The sequence below is a fragment of the Leptodactylus fuscus genome, chromosome 5 (genome assembly GCF_031893055.1).
Source record: "Leptodactylus fuscus isolate aLepFus1 chromosome 5, aLepFus1.hap2, whole genome shotgun sequence".
Taxonomy (NCBI): Eukaryota; Metazoa; Chordata; class Amphibia; order Anura; family Leptodactylidae; genus Leptodactylus; species Leptodactylus fuscus.
In genome coordinates, this window is record NC_134269.1 from 137,530,373 (window position 1) to 137,551,876 (window position 21,504).

Below are 21,504 nucleotides of genomic sequence, written 5' to 3' on the forward strand. Positions count from 1 at the left end.
CCGGTGTACCTCGTCTCCCCGCCTAACATTCCTGGCAGGGACACGAGAAGAACACCCCCCTCCTCCTCCTCCTCTACCGCCTCCTCCTCCGCCACCGCCTCCTCCTCCGCCACCGCCTCCTCCTCCGCTGTTAGATTGACCCCAGCTACGAGTTGGAAACGTTGCAGCACTGGCGTTGGTAGACGTCAGCAGGCTGTGCTGAAGCTGATCAGCTTGGGGGACAGACAGCACACTGCCTCCGAGGTGAGGGATGCCCTCCTCGATGAGACGGCAATATGGTTTGAGCCGCTGCACCTGGGCCCAGGCATGGTCGTTTGTGATAACGGCCGGAACCTGGTAGCAGCTCTGGAGCTTGCCGGACTCCAACATGTTCCATGCCTGGCCCACGTCTTCAACCTAGTGGTGCAACGTTTCCTAAAGAGCTACCCCAATGTTCCAGAGCTACTGGTGAAAGTGCGGCGCATGTGCGCCCACTTTCGCAAGTCGACAGTAGCCGCTGCTAGCTTAAAATCTCTCCAGCAACGCCTGCATGTGCCACAACACCGGCTTTTGTGCGACGTCCCCACACGCTGGAACTCAACGTTTCAGATGTTGAATAGAGTGGTTGAGCAGCAGAGACCTTTGATGGAATACCAGCTACAAAACCCTAGGGTGCCACAAAGTCAGCTGCCTCAGTTTCACATCCATGAGTGGCCATGGATGAGAGACCTTTGTGACATCCTACGGGTCTTTGAGGAGTCCACAAGGAGGGTGAGCTCTGAGGATGCGATGGTGAGCCTTACAATCCCGCTCTTGTGTGTTCTGAGAGAATCCCTGATTGACATCAGGGATAACTCAGATCACACAGAGGAGTTAGGGATAGCATCCGATCCGTCACAGCTGGAGAGTAGGTCCACACATCTGTCCGCTTCACTGCGTTTAATGGAGGAGGAGGAGGAGGAGGAGGAGGAAGAAGAGTTGTCCGATGATGTGATGGTGATACAGGAGGCTTCCGGGCAACTTCGAATCGTCCCATTGTTGCAGCGCGGATGGGTAGACATGGAGGATGAGGAGGAAATGGAGATTGAACTTTCCGGTGGGGCCAGAGGAGTCATGCCAACTAACACTGTGGCAGACATGGCTGAGTTCATGTTGGGGTGCTTTACAACCGACAAGCGTATTGTCAAAATCATGGAGGACAACCAGTACTGGATCTTTGCTATCCTTGACCCCCGGTATAAAAACAACATCTCGTCTTTTATTCCGGTAGAGGGGAGGGCCAATCGCATCAATGCTTGCCACAGGCAATTGGTGCAGAATATGATGGAGATGTTTCCAGCATGTGACGTTGGCGGCAGGGAGGGCAGTTCCTCCAGTAGGCAACCAAGTTCTCACCGGTCCACACAAACGAGGGGCACACTGTCTAAGGTCTGGGACACCTTGATGGCACCCCCTCGCCAAAGTGCCGCCACGGAGGGTCCTAGTGTCACCAGGCGTGAGAAGTATAGGCGCATGTTGCGGGAATACCTTTCCGACCACAGCCCTGTCCTCTCCGACCCCTCTGCGCCCTACACGTATTGGGTGTCGAAGTTGGACCTGTGGCTTGAACTTGCCCTATATGCCTTGGAGGTGCTGTCCTGTCCTGCCGCCAGCGTCCTATCTGAGAGGGTGTTCAGTGCAGCCGGTGGCATCATCACTGACAAGCGCACCCGTCTGTCAGCTGAGAGTGCCGACCGGCTCACTTTGATAAAAATGAACCACCACTGGGTAGAGCCGTCATTTTTGTGCCCACCTGTGTAAAGCACCCCAACATGAAACTCCATGTCTGTACTCAACCTCTCCAATTCCTCCGCATCCTCATACTCATCCACCATAAGCGTTGCACAATTCTGCTAATACTAGGCTCCCTCCACCCTGATTTCCCCCAACTCTGCTGGTTAGAGGCTCCCTCCACCATGAATTTGCCCAAACTGGGCTGTTTAGAGGCTCCCTCCACCATGAATTGGTCCAAACTGGGGTGGTTAGAGGCTCCCTCCACCATGAATTGGTCCAAACTGGGGTGGTTAGAGGCTCCCTCCACCATTAATTGGTCCAAACTGGGGTGGTTAGAGGCTCCCTCCACCATTAATTGGTCCAAACTGGGCTGGTTAGAGGCTCCCTCCACCATTAATTGGTCCAAACTGGGCTGGTTAGAGGCTCCCTCCACCATGAATTTGCCCAAACTGGGCTGTTTAGAGGCTCCCTCCACCATGAATTTGCCCAAACTGGGCTGTTTAGAGGCTCCCTCCACCATGAATTGGTCCAAACTGGGTTTTTTAGAGGCTCCCTCCACCATGAATTGGTCCAAACTGGGCTGGTTAGAGGCTCCCTCCACCATTAATTGGTCCAAACTGGGGTGGTTAGAGGCTCCCTCCACCATTAATTGGTCCAAACTGGGCTGGTTAGAGGCTCCCTCCACCATTAATTGGTCCAAACTGGGCTGGTTAGAGGCTCCCTCCACCATTAATTGGTCCAAACTGGGCTGTTTAGAGGCTCCCTCCACCATGAATTGGTCCAAACTGGGTTTTTTAGAGGCTCCCTCCACCATGAATTTGCCCAAACTGGGCTGGTTAGAGGCTCCCTCCACCATGAATTGGTCCAAGCTGGGTTTTTTAGAGGCTCCCTCCACCATGAATTTGCCCAAACTGGGCTGGTTAGAGGCTCCCTCCACCATTAATTGGTCCAAACTGGGCTGGTTAGAGGCTCCCTCCACCATGAATTTGCCCAAACTGGGCTGTTTAGAGGCTCCCTCCACCATGAATTGGTCCAAACTGGGTTTTTTAGAGGCTCCCTCCACCATGAATTTGCCCAAACTGGGCTGTTTAGAGGCTCCCTCCACCATGAATTGGTCCAAACTGGGCTGGTTAGAGGCTCCCTCCACCATGAATTGGTCCAAACTGGGCTGGTTAGAGGCTCCCTCCACCATTAATTGGTCCAAACTGGGCTGGTTAGAGGCTCCCTCCACCATGAATTGGTCCAAACTGGGTTTTTTAGAGGCTCCCTCCACCATGAATTTGCCCAAACTGGGCTGTTTAGAGGCTCCCTCCACCATGAATTGGTCCAAACTGGGCTGGTTAGAGGCTCCCTCCACCATTAATTGGTCCAAACTGGGCTGGTTAGAGGCTCCCTCCACCATGAATTGGTCCAAACTGGGCTGGTTAGAGGCTCCCTCCACCATGAATTTGCCCAAACTGGGCTGTTTAGAGGCTCCCTCCACCATGAATTGGTCCAAACTGGGTTTTTTAGAGGCTCCCTCCACCATTAATTGGTCCAAACTGGGCTGGTTAGAGGCTCCCTCCACCATGAATTGGTCCAAACTGGGCTGGTTAGAGGCTCCCTCCACCATGAATTTGCCCAAACTGGGCTGTTTAGAGGCTCCCTCCACCATTAATTGGTCCAAACTGGGCTGGTTAGAGGCTCCCTCCACCATGAATTTGCCCAAACTGGGCTGTTTAGAGGCTCCCTCCACCATGAATTGGTCCAAACTGGGTTTTTTAGAGGCTCCCTCCACCATGAATTGGTCCAAACTGGGCTGGTTAGAGGCTCCCTCCACCATGAATTTCCCAAAACTTGGCTGTTTAGAGGCTCCCTCCACCATGAATTGGTCCAAACTGGGCTGGTTAGAGGCTCCCTCCACCATGAATTTCCCAAAACTTGGCTGTTTAGAGGCTCCCTCCACCATGAATTGGTCCAAACTGGGCTGGTTAGAGGCTCCCTCCACCATTAATTGGTCCAAACTGGGCTGGTTAGAGGCTCCCTCCACCATGAATTGGTCCAAACTGGGTTTTTTAGAGGCTCCCTCCACCATGAATTTGCCCAAACTGGGCTGTTTAGAGGCTCCCTCCACCATGAATTGGTCCAAACTGGGCTGGTTAGAGGCTCCCTCCACCATTAATTGGTCCAAACTGGGCTGGTTAGAGGCTCCCTCCACCATTAATTGGTCCAAACTGGGCTGGTTAGAGGCTCCCTCCACCATGAATTTGCCCAAACTGGGCTGGTTAGAGGCTCCCTCCACCATGAATTGGTCCAAACTGGGTTTTTTAGAGGCTCCCTCCACCATGAATTTGCCCAAACTGGGCTGGTTAGAGGCTCCCTCCACCATGAATTGGTCCAAACTGGGGTTTTTAGAGGCTCCCTCCACCATGAATTTGCCCAAACTGGGCTGTTTAGAGGCTCCCTCCACCATGAATTGGTCCAAACTGGGCTGGTTAGAGGCTCCCTCCACCATGAATTGGTCCAAACTGGGCTGGTTAGAGGCTCCCTCCACCATGAATTGGTCCAAACTGGGCTGGTTAGAGGCTCCCTCCACCATGAATTGGTCCAAACTGGGTTTTTTAGAGGCTCCCTCCACCATGAATTTGCCCAAACTGGGCTGTTTAGAGGCTCCCTCCACCATGAATTGGTCCAAACTGGGCTGGTTAGAGGCTCCCTCCACCATTAATTGGTCCAAACTGGGCTGGTTTGAGGCTCCCTCCACCATGAATTGGTCCAAACTGGGCTGGTTAGAGGCTCCCTCCACCATGAATTTGCCCAAACTGGGCTGTTTAGAGGCTCCCTCCACCATTAATTGGTCCAAACTGGGCTGGTTAGAGGCTCCCTCCACCATGAATTTGCCCAAACTGGGCTGTTTAGAGGCTCCCTCCACCATGAATTGGTCCAAACTGGGTTTTTTAGAGGCTCCCTCCACCATGAATTGGTCCAAACTGGGCTGGTTAGAGGCTCCCTCCACCATGAATTTGCCCAAACTGGGCTGTTTAGAGGCTCCCTCCACCATTAATTGGTCCAAACTGGGCTGGTTAGAGGCTCCCTCCACCATGAATTTGCCCAAACTGGGCTGTTTAGAGGCTCCCTCCACCATGAATTGGTCCAAACTGGGTTTTTTAGAGGCTCCCTCCACCATTAATTGGTCCAAACTGGGCTGGTTAGAGGCTCCCTCCACCATGAATTTCCCAAAACTTGGCTGTTTAGAGGCTCCCTCCACCATGAATTGGTCCAAACTGGGCTGGTTAGAGGCTCCCTCCACCATGAATTTCCCAAAACTTGGCTGTTTAGAGGCTCCCTCCACCATGAATTGGTCCAAACTGGGCTGGTTAGAGGCTCCCTCCACCATTAATTGGTCCAAACTGGGCTGGTTAGAGGCTCCCTCCACCATGAATTGGTCCAAACTGGGTTTTTTAGAGGCTCCCTCCACCATGAATTTGCCCAAACTGGGCTGTTTAGAGGCTCCCTCCACCATTAATTGGTCCAAACTGGGCTGGTTAGAGGCTTCCTCCACCATGAATTTGCCCAAACTGGGCTGTTTAGAGGCTCCCTCCACCATGAATTGGTCCAAACTGGGTTTTTTAGAGGCTCCCTCCACCATGAATTTGCCCAAACTGGGCTGTTTAGAGGCTCCCTCCACCATGAATTGGTCCAAACTGGGCTGGTTAGAGGCTCCCTCCACCATGAATTGGTCCAAACTGGGCTGGTTAGAGGCTCCCTCCACCATTAATTGGTCCAAACTGGGCTGGTTAGAGGCTCCCTCCACCATGAATTGGTCCAAACTGGGCTGTTTAGAGGCTCCCTCCACCATGAATTTGCCCAAACTGGGCTGTTTAGAGGCTCCCTCCACCATGAATTGGTCCAAACTTGGCTGTTTAGAGGCTCCCTCCACCATGAATTGGTCCAAACTGGGCTGGTTAGAGGCTCCCTCCACCATTAATTGGTCCAAACTGGGCTGGTTAGAGGCTCCCTCCACCATGAATTTGCCCAAACTGGGCTGTTTAGAGGCTCCCTCCACCATGAATTTGCCCAAACTGGGCTGTTTAGAGGCTCCCTCCACCATGAATTGGTCCAAACTGGGTTTTTTAGAGGCTCCCTCCACCATGAATTGGTCCAAACTGGGCTGGTTAGAGGCTCCCTCCACCATTAATTGGTCCAAACTGGGGTGGTTAGAGGCTCCCTCCACCATTAATTGGTCCAAACTGGGCTGGTTAGAGGCTCCCTCCACCATTAATTGGTCCAAACTGGGCTGTTTAGAGGCTCCCTCCACCATTAATTGGTCCAAACTGGGCTGGTTAGAGGCTCCCTCCACCATGAATTTGCCCAAACTGGGCTGTTTAGAGGCTCCCTCCACCATGAATTGGTCCAAACTGGGTTTTTTAGAGGCTCCCTCCACCATGAATTTGCCCAAACTGGGCTGGTTAGAGGCTCCCTCCACCATGAATTGGTCCAAGCTGGGTTTTTTAGAGGCTCCCTCCACCATGAATTTGCCCAAACTGGGCTGGTTAGAGGCTCCCTCCACCATGAATTGGTCCAAACTGGGTTTTTTAGAGGCTCCCTCCACCATGAATTTGCCCAAACTGGGCTGTTTAGAGGCTCCCTCCACCATGAATTGGTCCAAACTGGGCTGGTTAGAGGCTCCCTCCACCATGAATTGGTCCAAACTGGGCTGGTTAGAGGCTCCCTCCACCATTAATTGGTCCAAACTGGGCTGGTTAGAGGCTCCCTCCACCATGAATTGGTCCAAACTGGGCTGTTTAGAGGCTCCCTCCACCATGAATTTGCCCAAACTGGGCTGTTTAGAGGCTCCCTCCACCATGAATTGGTCCAAACTTGGCTGTTTAGAGGCTCCCTCCACCATGAATTGGTCCAAACTGGGCTGGTTAGAGGCTCCCTCCACCATTAATTGGTCCAAACTGGGCTGGTTAGAGGCTCCCTCCACCATGAATTTGCCCAAACTGGGCTGTTTAGAGGCTCCCTCCACCATGAATTTGCCCAAACTGGGCTGTTTAGAGGCTCCCTCCACCATGAATTGGTCCAAACTGGGTTTTTTAGAGGCTCCCTCCACCATGAATTGGTCCAAACTGGGCTGGTTAGAGGCTCCCTCCACCATTAATTGGTCCAAACTGGGGTGGTTAGAGGCTCCCTCCACCATTAATTGGTCCAAACTGGGCTGGTTAGAGGCTCCCTCCACCATTAATTGGTCCAAACTGGGCTGTTTAGAGGCTCCCTCCACCATTAATTGGTCCAAACTGGGCTGGTTAGAGGCTCCCTCCACCATGAATTTGCCCAAACTGGGCTGTTTAGAGGCTCCCTCCACCATGAATTGGTCCAAACTGGGTTTTTTAGAGGCTCCCTCCACCATGAATTTGCCCAAACTGGGCTGGTTAGAGGCTCCCTCCACCATGAATTGGTCCAAGCTGGGTTTTTTAGAGGCTCCCTCCACCATGAATTTGCCCAAACTGGGCTGGTTAGAGGCTCCCTCCACCATGAATTGGTCCAAGCTGGGTTTTTTAGAGGCTCCCTCCACCATGAATTTGCCCAAACTGGGCTGGTTAGAGGCTCCCTCCACCATGAATTGGTCCAAACTGGGCTGGTTAGAGGCTCCCTCCACCATGAATTTGCCCAAACTGGGCTGTTTAGAGGCTCCCTCCACCATTAATTGGTCCAAACTGGGCTGGTTAGAGGCTTCCTCCACCATGAATTTGCCCAAACTGGGCTGTTTAGAGGCTCCCTCCACCATGAATTGGTCCAAACTGGGTTTTTTAGAGGCTCCCTCCACCATGAATTTGCCCAAACTGGGCTGTTTAGAGGCTCCCTCCACCATGAATTGGTCCAAACTGGGCTGGTTAGAGGCTCCCTCCACCATGAATTGGTCCAAACTGGGCTGGTTAGAGGCTCCCTCCACCATTAATTGGTCCAAACTGGGCTGGTTAGAGGCTCCCTCCACCATGAATTGGTCCAAACTGGGTTTTTTAGAGGCTCCCTCCACCATGAATTTGCCCAAACTGGGCTGTTTAGAGGCTCCCTCCACCATGAATTGGTCCAAACTGGGCTGGTTAGAGGCTCCCTCCACCATTAATTGGTCCAAACTGGGCTGGTTAGAGGCTCCCTCCACCATGAATTGGTCCAAACTGGGCTGGTTAGAGGCTCCCTCCACCATGAATTTGCCCAAACTGGGCTGTTTAGAGGCTCCCTCCACCATGAATTGGTCCAAACTGGGTTTTTTAGAGGCTCCCTCCACCATTAATTGGTCCAAACTGGGCTGGTTAGAGGCTCCCTCCACCATGAATTGGTCCAAACTGGGCTGGTTAGAGGCTCCCTCCACCATGAATTTGCCCAAACTGGGCTGTTTAGAGGCTCCCTCCACCATTAATTGGTCCAAACTGGGCTGGTTAGAGGCTCCCTCCACCATGAATTTGCCCAAACTGGGCTGTTTAGAGGCTCCCTCCACCATGAATTGGTCCAAACTGGGTTTTTTAGAGGCTCCCTCCACCATGAATTGGTCCAAACTGGGCTGGTTAGAGGCTCCCTCCACCATGAATTTCCCAAAACTTGGCTGTTTAGAGGCTCCCTCCACCATGAATTGGTCCAAACTGGGCTGGTTAGAGGCTCCCTCCACCATGAATTTCCCAAAACTTGGCTGTTTAGAGGCTCCCTCCACCATGAATTGGTCCAAACTGGGCTGGTTAGAGGCTCCCTCCACCATTAATTGGTCCAAACTGGGCTGGTTAGAGGCTCCCTCCACCATGAATTGGTCCAAACTGGGTTTTTTAGAGGCTCCCTCCACCATGAATTTGCCCAAACTGGGCTGTTTAGAGGCTCCCTCCACCATGAATTGGTCCAAACTGGGCTGGTTAGAGGCTCCCTCCACCATTAATTGGTCCAAACTGGGCTGGTTAGAGGCTCCCTCCACCATTAATTGGTCCAAACTGGGCTGGTTAGAGGCTCCCTCCACCATGAATTTGCCCAAACTGGGCTGGTTAGAGGCTCCCTCCACCATGAATTGGTCCAAACTGGGTTTTTTAGAGGCTCCCTCCACCATGAATTTGCCCAAACTGGGCTGGTTAGAGGCTCCCTCCACCATGAATTGGTCCAAACTGGGGTTTTTAGAGGCTCCCTCCACCATGAATTTGCCCAAACTGGGCTGTTTAGAGGCTCCCTCCACCATGAATTGGTCCAAACTGGGCTGGTTAGAGGCTCCCTCCACCATGAATTGGTCCAAACTGGGCTGGTTAGAGGCTCCCTCCACCATGAATTGGTCCAAACTGGGCTGGTTAGAGGCTCCCTCCACCATGAATTGGTCCAAACTGGGTTTTTTAGAGGCTCCCTCCACCATGAATTTGCCCAAACTGGGCTGTTTAGAGGCTCCCTCCACCATGAATTGGTCCAAACTGGGCTGGTTAGAGGCTCCCTCCACCATTAATTGGTCCAAACTGGGCTGGTTTGAGGCTCCCTCCACCATGAATTGGTCCAAACTGGGCTGGTTAGAGGCTCCCTCCACCATGAATTTGCCCAAACTGGGCTGTTTAGAGGCTCCCTCCACCATTAATTGGTCCAAACTGGGCTGGTTAGAGGCTCCCTCCACCATGAATTTGCCCAAACTGGGCTGTTTAGAGGCTCCCTCCACCATGAATTGGTCCAAACTGGGTTTTTTAGAGGCTCCCTCCACCATGAATTGGTCCAAACTGGGCTGGTTAGAGGCTCCCTCCACCATGAATTTGCCCAAACTGGGCTGTTTAGAGGCTCCCTCCACCATTAATTGGTCCAAACTGGGCTGGTTAGAGGCTCCCTCCACCATGAATTTGCCCAAACTGGGCTGTTTAGAGGCTCCCTCCACCATGAATTGGTCCAAACTGGGTTTTTTAGAGGCTCCCTCCACCATTAATTGGTCCAAACTGGGCTGGTTAGAGGCTCCCTCCACCATGAATTTCCCAAAACTTGGCTGTTTAGAGGCTCCCTCCACCATGAATTGGTCCAAACTGGGCTGGTTAGAGGCTCCCTCCACCATGAATTTCCCAAAACTTGGCTGTTTAGAGGCTCCCTCCACCATGAATTGGTCCAAACTGGGCTGGTTAGAGGCTCCCTCCACCATTAATTGGTCCAAACTGGGCTGGTTAGAGGCTCCCTCCACCATGAATTGGTCCAAACTGGGTTTTTTAGAGGCTCCCTCCACCATGAATTTGCCCAAACTGGGCTGTTTAGAGGCTCCCTCCACCATTAATTGGTCCAAACTGGGCTGGTTAGAGGCTTCCTCCACCATGAATTTGCCCAAACTGGGCTGTTTAGAGGCTCCCTCCACCATGAATTGGTCCAAACTGGGTTTTTTAGAGGCTCCCTCCACCATGAATTTGCCCAAACTGGGCTGTTTAGAGGCTCCCTCCACCATGAATTGGTCCAAACTGGGCTGGTTAGAGGCTCCCTCCACCATGAATTGGTCCAAACTGGGCTGGTTAGAGGCTCCCTCCACCATTAATTGGTCCAAACTGGGCTGGTTAGAGGCTCCCTCCACCATGAATTGGTCCAAACTGGGCTGTTTAGAGGCTCCCTCCACCATGAATTTGCCCAAACTGGGCTGTTTAGAGGCTCCCTCCACCATGAATTGGTCCAAACTTGGCTGTTTAGAGGCTCCCTCCACCATGAATTGGTCCAAACTGGGCTGGTTAGAGGCTCCCTCCACCATTAATTGGTCCAAACTGGGCTGGTTAGAGGCTCCCTCCACCATGAATTTGCCCAAACTGGGCTGTTTAGAGGCTCCCTCCACCATGAATTTGCCCAAACTGGGCTGTTTAGAGGCTCCCTCCACCATGAATTGGTCCAAACTGGGTTTTTTAGAGGCTCCCTCCACCATGAATTGGTCCAAACTGGGCTGGTTAGAGGCTCCCTCCACCATTAATTGGTCCAAACTGGGGTGGTTAGAGGCTCCCTCCACCATTAATTGGTCCAAACTGGGCTGGTTAGAGGCTCCCTCCACCATTAATTGGTCCAAACTGGGCTGTTTAGAGGCTCCCTCCACCATTAATTGGTCCAAACTGGGCTGGTTAGAGGCTCCCTCCACCATGAATTTGCCCAAACTGGGCTGTTTAGAGGCTCCCTCCACCATGAATTGGTCCAAACTGGGTTTTTTAGAGGCTCCCTCCACCATGAATTTGCCCAAACTGGGCTGGTTAGAGGCTCCCTCCACCATGAATTGGTCCAAGCTGGGTTTTTTAGAGGCTCCCTCCACCATGAATTTGCCCAAACTGGGCTGGTTAGAGGCTCCCTCCACCATGAATTGGTCCAAACTGGGTTTTTTAGAGGCTCCCTCCACCATGAATTTGCCCAAACTGGGCTGTTTAGAGGCTCCCTCCACCATGAATTGGTCCAAACTGGGCTGGTTAGAGGCTCCCTCCACCATGAATTGGTCCAAACTGGGCTGGTTAGAGGCTCCCTCCACCATTAATTGGTCCAAACTGGGCTGGTTAGAGGCTCCCTCCACCATGAATTGGTCCAAACTGGGCTGTTTAGAGGCTCCCTCCACCATGAATTTGCCCAAACTGGGCTGTTTAGAGGCTCCCTCCACCATGAATTGGTCCAAACTTGGCTGTTTAGAGGCTCCCTCCACCATGAATTGGTCCAAACTGGGCTGGTTAGAGGCTCCCTCCACCATTAATTGGTCCAAACTGGGCTGGTTAGAGGCTCCCTCCACCATGAATTTGCCCAAACTGGGCTGTTTAGAGGCTCCCTCCACCATGAATTTGCCCAAACTGGGCTGTTTAGAGGCTCCCTCCACCATGAATTGGTCCAAACTGGGTTTTTTAGAGGCTCCCTCCACCATGAATTGGTCCAAACTGGGCTGGTTAGAGGCTCCCTCCACCATTAATTGGTCCAAACTGGGGTGGTTAGAGGCTCCCTCCACCATTAATTGGTCCAAACTGGGCTGGTTAGAGGCTCCCTCCACCATTAATTGGTCCAAACTGGGCTGTTTAGAGGCTCCCTCCACCATTAATTGGTCCAAACTGGGCTGGTTAGAGGCTCCCTCCACCATGAATTTGCCCAAACTGGGCTGTTTAGAGGCTCCCTCCACCATGAATTGGTCCAAACTGGGTTTTTTAGAGGCTCCCTCCACCATGAATTTGCCCAAACTGGGCTGGTTAGAGGCTCCCTCCACCATGAATTGGTCCAAGCTGGGTTTTTTAGAGGCTCCCTCCACCATGAATTTGCCCAAACTGGGCTGGTTAGAGGCTCCCTCCACCATGAATTGGTCCAAGCTGGGTTTTTTAGAGGCTCCCTCCACCATGAATTTGCCCAAACTGGGCTGGTTAGAGGCTCCCTCCACCATGAATTGGTCCAAACTGGGCTGGTTAGAGGCTCCCTCCACCATGAATTTGCCCAAACTGGGCTGTTTAGAGGCTCCCTCCACCATTAATTGGTCCAAACTGGGCTGGTTAGAGGCTTCCTCCACCATGAATTTGCCCAAACTGGGCTGTTTAGAGGCTCCCTCCACCATGAATTGGTCCAAACTGGGTTTTTTAGAGGCTCCCTCCACCATGAATTTGCCCAAACTGGGCTGTTTAGAGGCTCCCTCCACCATGAATTGGTCCAAACTGGGCTGGTTAGAGGCTCCCTCCACCATGAATTGGTCCAAACTGGGCTGGTTAGAGGCTCCCTCCACCATTAATTGGTCCAAACTGGGCTGGTTAGAGGCTCCCTCCACCATGAATTGGTCCAAACTGGGTTTTTTAGAGGCTCCCTCCACCATGAATTTGCCCAAACTGGGCTGTTTAGAGGCTCCCTCCACCATGAATTGGTCCAAACTGGGCTGGTTAGAGGCTCCCTCCACCATTAATTGGTCCAAACTGGGCTGGTTAGAGGCTCCCTCCACCATGAATTGGTCCAAACTGGGCTGGTTAGAGGCTCCCTCCACCATGAATTTGCCCAAACTGGGCTGTTTAGAGGCTCCCTCCACCATGAATTGGTCCAAACTGGGTTTTTTAGAGGCTCCCTCCACCATTAATTGGTCCAAACTGGGCTGGTTAGAGGCTCCCTCCACCATGAATTGGTCCAAACTGGGCTGGTTAGAGGCTCCCTCCACCATGAATTTGCCCAAACTGGGCTGTTTAGAGGCTCCCTCCACCATTAATTGGTCCAAACTGGGCTGGTTAGAGGCTCCCTCCACCATGAATTTGCCCAAACTGGGCTGTTTAGAGGCTCCCTCCACCATGAATTGGTCCAAACTGGGTTTTTTAGAGGCTCCCTCCACCATGAATTGGTCCAAACTGGGCTGGTTAGAGGCTCCCTCCACCATGAATTTCCCAAAACTTGGCTGTTTAGAGGCTCCCTCCACCATGAATTGGTCCAAACTGGGCTGGTTAGAGGCTCCCTCCACCATGAATTTCCCAAAACTTGGCTGTTTAGAGGCTCCCTCCACCATGAATTGGTCCAAACTGGGCTGGTTAGAGGCTCCCTCCACCATTAATTGGTCCAAACTGGGCTGGTTAGAGGCTCCCTCCACCATGAATTGGTCCAAACTGGGTTTTTTAGAGGCTCCCTCCACCATGAATTTGCCCAAACTGGGCTGTTTAGAGGCTCCCTCCACCATGAATTGGTCCAAACTGGGCTGGTTAGAGGCTCCCTCCACCATTAATTGGTCCAAACTGGGCTGGTTAGAGGCTCCCTCCACCATTAATTGGTCCAAACTGGGCTGGTTAGAGGCTCCCTCCACCATGAATTTGCCCAAACTGGGCTGGTTAGAGGCTCCCTCCACCATGAATTGGTCCAAACTGGGTTTTTTAGAGGCTCCCTCCACCATGAATTTGCCCAAACTGGGCTGGTTAGAGGCTCCCTCCACCATGAATTGGTCCAAACTGGGGTTTTTAGAGGCTCCCTCCACCATGAATTTGCCCAAACTGGGGTGTTTAGAGGCTCCCTCCACCATGAATTTGCCCAAACTCTGCTGGTTAGAGGCTCAATCCACCCTGATTTTCAAAACAAATGTTGGTGCCAACCTCAACTTACTACAAGGGCCAAATTCACTGCTGGTGACAAGCTCTCCTCACTGCAAGTGCCAAATACACATGTTTCAAGGTGTTTTCCTACTGTCAGAGAGGTGGTATTGAGTGTGTAAAGTGTGTAGTTGTTAGGCTGTGATGTTGGGGTAATAGAGGGTCTTTGGTGTGTTAGATGCCCCCAGACATGCTTCCCCTGCTGTCCCAGTGTCATTCCAGAGGTGTTGGCATCATTTCCTGGGGTGTCATAGTGGACTTGGTGACCCTCCAGACACGGATTTGGGTTTCCCCCTTAACGAGTATCTGTTCCCCATAGACTATAATGGGGTTCGAAACCCGTTCGAACACACGAACATTGAGCGGCTGTTCGAATCGAATTTCGAACCTCGAACATTTTAGTGTTCGCTCATCTCTAATCATTATCCAACTACCAGGCAGTTGCCATGGAGGTCTTTCTCCACGGCAATTGAAAATCTATGATGGGCCAAGTCATTTTTTCACCATAGTTATATAGGCTACACACTATAAATGCGACTGCCCCTGGCATAGTGTGCCCACATCCATTCAAGGAAAGACATTTCTAATTAAAACGTAAAACCTGACATGTAGGAAGAATGAAAACAGCAGTTACTATATACATTACCCAGGTCCTATCCACCTTAATGAATGTATATGATAATCACATACAAAACTATCATCTAAAGTCTTTCCTATTCAGACTCTTCTTAGCAATAGAGTTCTTTTACTGTACATTCTTATTTAAATCCTTGCAAGAAATAGGAATTCACAATGTAACAATACAAATTCTGATCTTCTTACAAAGCATATATTAAAATTAGTGATATGTTAGAGTCAGTGTTACTGTTCAGAAATAGAAGTGTTAATAGTTTATCTTTGCTATTTAACAAATTAACTGAATAAAAAAACAAAATCTAATAAGGACCTTTAGCTTCAAAATCGCAGCAATTGTCCCAGATACACTTGCACTCAGGTTTTGAAGGAACTCATTTGGGGGGTGGTTCTAAACATCTCGGGGAGCTAACCACAGATCAGCTGTGAATATAGGCTTGATCAAATCCTTCTGTCTCTTAATATAATCTCAGAAAAACTTGATGCTGTTGATATCAGGGCTCTGTGGGAGCCATATTATCACTTCTAGGATTCCTCCTCCAAATGGTGGTCACACCAAATATTTTCTGGATTTTGATTCCTCTTTTGTTCATTCACTTGATTTGTTATAGGACTAGCTTAGAATTTATTCTCCTGTTTTGTAGATTATATTTACTTATCTAAAATCTTAAATTCTATTGAATTTATAAGGCTAGGTTCATATCTGTGTTGGAATTTCCATAGAGACTCTGCCGCAGATTTCATCTAAAATAAACACAAAAGAAAAGTCCTACATGCAGGACTTTTCTCTCCACCTGTTTCATACTAAAACTCAATGGACACCTGGCAGACCCCATTATAGTCCACAATAATTTCTGGTATTAATATCTTAGGCAGATCCACAGGAATCAAGAGTTGCAAATACACTTCCAATTCACTCACAATTACCTGGTCACCAGGTAGTATTGGGGTCGGAGACCCCTACTCTTAAGACAGATGCATTTGTAACCTCTGGGACTCACATTTATTGGCATTCCATAAAGAGTCCAAGTTAAAAAATGTACTCAGTTCCTAATGTGTGCAGGAGTCATCTCAGTTTGGTTCAGAAGATGTAAAGTAAATTATGCCATGCTTCATTGACCCCAGTTGGTTTACCAAAATTGAAACAATAACTCAGAAAGACCTCTGCTGACAATGTGTTACTGTTGCAGCTTCATAAACTATTAAAAATATGTCTTTTATGTCTGGTTAGAATGTTAATTGCATTTGCTAAATGTTTCAGATAACTGTTTTCTATAGATATTGCTCAAAGGACAAGACTGGGACTGGGTTAAAAGATTGAGGTAGATTTGCAAAGCAAAATGAAGAATTCTGACATCATTTGTACCAAAAACTATACAAAATGGCTTGCATCTATTTCGGCATTTACAGGGAGTCTGATGATGATATAAAGTACTCTAGCAATGTGGAAGAGAACAGTGTCTAGCATGTCAATATCATCATCCTTCTGTGTGGATAAATGTAATAATAGTAATTAATCAGCAGAGTTTTAGTTCCATATTATTGTTAACTTTGTGAGCCAGCACCTATACCCATGACTGACACTACTGCTTACAGGATGTAAAACTTTTTTCTAATTAGGTGGAAATTCTTTTTGACAAATATACAGATTATATCATATATACAACAAATACTTTTACAATACATGTTTTTCTTCATTGTGAAGTCAGAAATAAGTGATATATACACAAGTGGTATGTCAATTATAATGAGCCACTAATACTGTAACTGAACTCATAGTATTGAAATCCAGCACAAATGATAGCCTGCAGACTTTAAATAATGTTATCTGTGAAACCGCAGTGAACACAGTGGGAGATGCAACAAAAGCATTTCTACTACCTGATCTAATCGCTGTGCGGGTCACCTGATGTGCACAGTGTAATCCAGTATTTTTTAGCTTTAATGGTAATTTTCCTTCACTCACCTCAGTTAAATTGCTTAGCAATTGACTGAGTTGTGAATCATCTTAGAGTGTGGCTGTCAAGTTATATTTCATTATATTTAATCTCATACACTTGTTTTCAAATATTACAGGAATACATTTTTGAAGTACAAGCGCAAATGATATTATAAATGTCATTCTCATCCTTCAACAGCAAGAGACTTATCAATCAAATAAACATGTATATAACATCTCACTACAAAGTGTGGTAACTGAGTCAGTGGGGTTTCCATCAGATAACGGGAACATTTTTTGTGTCTGAAATGACTTTATGATATGATGCATTTAAAAAAATAAGAAGTTAAAGGGACACTATCATTAGAATCCCTTTTTTTCTAACTAACACGTAGGAATAGCTTTAAGAAAGGCTATTCTTCTCCTACCTTTAGATGTCTTCTCCGCGCTGCCGTTTGGTAGATATTCTGTTTTCCGTCTTTATGGAAATGAGTTCTCTCACAGTACTGGGGCGATCCTCAGCACTCAAACAGCACTGGGGGTGTCCCCAATACTGTGAGAGAACTCTCCAGCACCGCCTCCATCTTCTTCAGGAACCGGCCTCTACATGTCATCTTCCAGCCTGGCTTTCAGTCTTCTATGCATGCGCAATAAGCTCTGCCATCAGACCTCAGGTAGAGCCAACTGCACCTGCACATGGCCATTTTTTTTGTAGCCGCTTACTACAAGAGCTCGCATAAGCGGGCACAAAAAATGCCCGAGACCCGATGGCAGAGCCAACTGCGCATGCGTAGAAGATTGAAAGCCAGGCCGGAAGACAACACGTAGAGGCTGGTTCCTGAAGAAGATGGAGGCGGCGCTGGAGAGTTCTCTCACAGCATTGGGGACGCTCCCAGTGCTGTTTGAGCACTGAGGACTGCCCCCAGTGCTGCGAGAGAACTCATTTGCATAAAAACAGAAAACAGAATATCTACCGAACGGTGGTGCAGAGAAGACATCTAAAGGTAGGAGAAGAATAACTTTTCTTAAGGCTATTCCTACGTGTTAGTTAGAAAACAGGGATTCTAATGATAGGATCCCTTTAATCTTAGCTTTCAAATTCAGATTTACTCAATTGTGGAGGTTCAGAGAGCACATCCCCCTCTCCATCAGATAGTCCTGTAGTACTCATTCTGTTTCCATGTTGGCAATGGGGAGGAGTGTTGCCCACTAAACCCTTTGTTACATTCACAGACAGACCTGATACCAGATGGCCAGAGTAGCAAACTATTTCTATAGAATCATTTACCCACTTTTATTTCCTGTTTTTCAAGTACAAAGAAGTCTACCCTAAGTGCTGGTAGGACCACCTACATCAGGACTCCAAGGGCTTCTGACCCATTTTTTATTAGAAATACCCAAATATAGCTTAGTAGTATATCCATAAGTGTGTAGAATACTCTAGGAAATGTAGGATTGCCGCTCTTATCCTTTATTCATTTCATAAAAAATCGTTAATGTAACTAAAAAAGCTTTAAAGATTTATGACATTTAAATGTATAATATTGTAGTGGTCAGACATCACCTGCATTGCTGAAAGCAGATCACACTATAATATCAGAAACCCAAATTATATTGGTGGCTTTATGCATTACGGTCAAAAACAAGCACAGATTGAACAAAAGCCAAAATACATCCAATGCACTTGTGCATGACGTAGATGGTCATAGGTGTCTGATCCCTAGGTGTCCTACTGCAGGGACGCCATTAATGAGAATGGAAGTACCCAGAGATTTTAGCTTTGAAGAACTATAAATGCAGCTCAGGATCAGTGCAAGACAAGTACCGCAATGTATTTTCCTAGTTGGTTATGGTATACATATGTGAATCGTTGCCAAGTTCACCATTTTGTCAGTATGCAAATAAGCTGTTTGAAGAAACAACATGTCCTCATTGCTCCAAAGAGATAAGTGGCAATGTCCTCATTACTTTTAAGAACTCATTTGCATTTGACAAAAACAGCAATCTTTTGGCAAAAAATAGACCAATTCACAAGAGGAAACATAGCCTCTCTGTTGAAGGGGTGACAGTCGCACTTTAACCAACCTACAAATCAAATGACCTCAAATGACTGCAACTGCTGCCTATAAATAGTAGGCAAAATAGACACTTTTATATATACATGCACTACATGTACCTTCACAGTATGCATTGTCTTCTCGAAGAGCCCGGAATCCATCACGACAAATACAAACAGCTTTGTCATCTAGGTTTTTGCAGACGGAGAATTCCATGCAATTATGTCCTTCGGAGCAGAAGTCATAACCTGAATGATAACATAAGTTTGCCAATTTATATTACATTTTCATTGTTTGTGCAGAAATACTAACCATAAAAAGAAAAAGGGATACTTTATAATCTTCAGAAAAGTTGCAGGTATGATAAATAAAACCTGAAATAAGCAAAGGCAATAGGCAATTCCAGCTCTTGTAACAAGTATGTGCTGTGGCCAAGGCTACTACTATGTAGCGGTGGAATAGTTTGAGATTAGAGGTATGATGTAAGGGCTGTACAAGTATTCCCTGCTGAAACAGATGCTTATGCCTCAAAGACCCACAAAATAGCCATATAATCTATATCACGTACAACCAGTTTTGATTTAACAGTTGACTGGACACCTTTTACTTTAACCCCTAACCAAGGGCAGACTAAGTTGGCAGAACAGATTGACATAAAAGGAGACCCTGATTACAATTAATCCAAGAATTCCTACATGTCCAGGGTGCAAGACTGCTGTAAGAAGCCAGAAACATCTTTGCTTCTATCATTTGTTGTAACTGTTCCTTCAGCTCATTATGCTAGTCCTATAGATCTGTTATTTAACATTTTGCGGTATTCATAAAAATGCACTTCCTTGCCCATTAATGCATACCTCCCAACTTTTGAAGAACTGAAAGAGGGACAAAATGTGCGGCAAATTTAGCCCCGCCCACTTTTGTGTTGACTCCGCCCACTCGTTAATTTTTCATGTGCCCGCACACAGTATAATCCTCCTACAGTCACCCGTAAATTATATGTCCCCCCTCTATCTCTCCCCCAGTTTCATATACACCCTTCATCTGCCCCCAGTTTCATGTCCCTCTTCCATCTCTGCCCCCAGATTCATGTCCTCTCCATCTCTGCCCCCAGATTCATGTCTCCACATCTCTGCCCCCAGATTCATGTCCCCCATCTCTGCCCCCAGATTCATGTCCATCCATCTCTGCCCCCAGATTCATGTCCCCACATCTTTGCCCCCAGTGTCATGCCGTCCTCTCCATCTCTGCCCCCAGTGTCATGCCGTCCTCTCCTTCATCTGCCCCCAGATTCACGTTCCACCTCCACATTAAACTTACCTTCTCCTCCGCTCCCTCGCCGCTCTCTGCCCGCCTCTCTTGCTAACACATGCGGCTGAAGGAAGGAGCTGACACAGGTCAGCTCCTCGCTTCGCCGCTGCCCGCCTCTCTCCCTGACACATGCGGCTGAAGCTGCTCGCGTGCTCGCTTCGCCGCTGCGTCTCTCTCTCGCTGACACGGTCAGCTCCTCGCTTCAGCCGCATGTGTCAGCGAGAGAGAGACACAGCGGCGAAGCGAGCACGCGAGCAGCTTCAGCCGCATGTGTCAGGGAGAGAGGCGGGCAGCGGCGAAGCGAGGAGCTGACCTGTGTCAGCTCCTTGCTTCAGCCGCATATGTGTTCAACTCAGATCTGCATCCTCTGGACGCAGATCTGAGTTGAAATCGGGACATACCTCCCTCCAACCGGGACCGAGGGACATGTCGCCCAAATCGTGACTGTCCCGCGGAAATCGGGACGGTTGGGAGGTATGTTAATGCAGTAGTATGATGGCACTATTTTTTATACTAATGTCTTTGTACTACAGGTCTTACATTCAGTACATCGATAGGATGATGCACAGCATATGTTGGTTTCCCTGGTTAAATATAACTTTTCAATGACAAAGCCTATCATACTATATATAGACTATTGATCTAGAATTATAAAATCCCCCACTTTTCTAATAAGTGAAGAGCTCTTATCCTTGTCCGTCCACTATGGCGCCTCCTTCTCATTACAGAATTCAGCTAAATTATTTTCCAAAATGTATGATGTCATTTTGTTATTTATGATAAAAAATATTATTGAATTTCAAGACCCAATAATACCTTAAAAGTTTAGTCCAGAATTATAATATTGGATAGACCATAAATATTAAATTAAGTCCAACATCCTGGACCTGAGTGACACTTCCTCTTCTGAGGCCAGTGACATCATGTTCATTGTACACATGGCACGATGCAGCTCATTCCCATTGGAATGAATAGGGATGGGCTACAATATCATGCACAGCCGCTATACAATGTACAGTACTGTCCTTGATACCCAACAAGGAGGCCCCAGCACTTGTTCAGCTGCAGCCACTTTCATCAGCAGATCTGGTGTGGTTACCATTTTGGGACCCCCACTGATCTATTATTGATGATCTATTTTAAAGACAGATGATCAATATCACAGTCCTGGAAAACCCCTTTAAAGCCATTCTATTTTCAGCAGAAAGAAATAAATGCCAACCTGATAATGTGCTTTTTTAATGTAATGAATTGTTTTAGCCCAATTCGAGCAGGGTTAATATATCCTGTACAATTTGCAAATGCATTATGTTGGCACTAAGAGTGGCGTATACCCTTTAATAAAAGGGAAACAAATCATAGGTTGCAGTATAAAATATGTTTCCTGCACAGCACTGCACATGATGACATAAGGGTAATGTGTAGCTTTTTTGTGTCTATATCTCCATCAATAGTAAAAAAAAAACCTGTGTATTTCCACCATGATACAGTTATTTGCTATGACCAGTAACCATGGCAATAAATGGATCCTGACAAAGACTCTGCAATGTGCTGAGATTCTATTTATGATAGGCGTGCTATCAGATTAATATCACTGCATATTATCTTGTTTTTAATGGAAGGGAAGAATGCTTAGGATTAATAATCAATGTATATCCATGAGGGATCAGCTGCGGACATGTAGACATCTAAGATTAATGCAGGCTCCATATGTAGGAATACTGTAAGAGATAAAGAGGGCCAGTGTGGGAGTAAAATAATGTATCGGATATATCGTAAAAACTGCATCATACAGATGCAAGAT

The 21,504-nt window shown here is 48.1% G+C and overlaps 1 protein-coding gene across 1 annotated transcript in view; it reads right to left on the minus strand.

Annotated features, from left to right (window-relative positions):
- Positions 1–21,504, minus strand: part of NELL2 (neural EGFL like 2) — a 218,757-nt gene that overhangs the window by 79,771 nt on the left and 117,482 nt on the right. Inside the window, exon 12 of the mRNA XM_075274344.1 lies at positions 18,512–18,640. Coding sequence (XP_075130445.1) covers positions 18,512–18,640 — 129 coding nt within the window. The remainder of the gene's footprint in view (positions 1–18,511; positions 18,641–21,504) is intronic.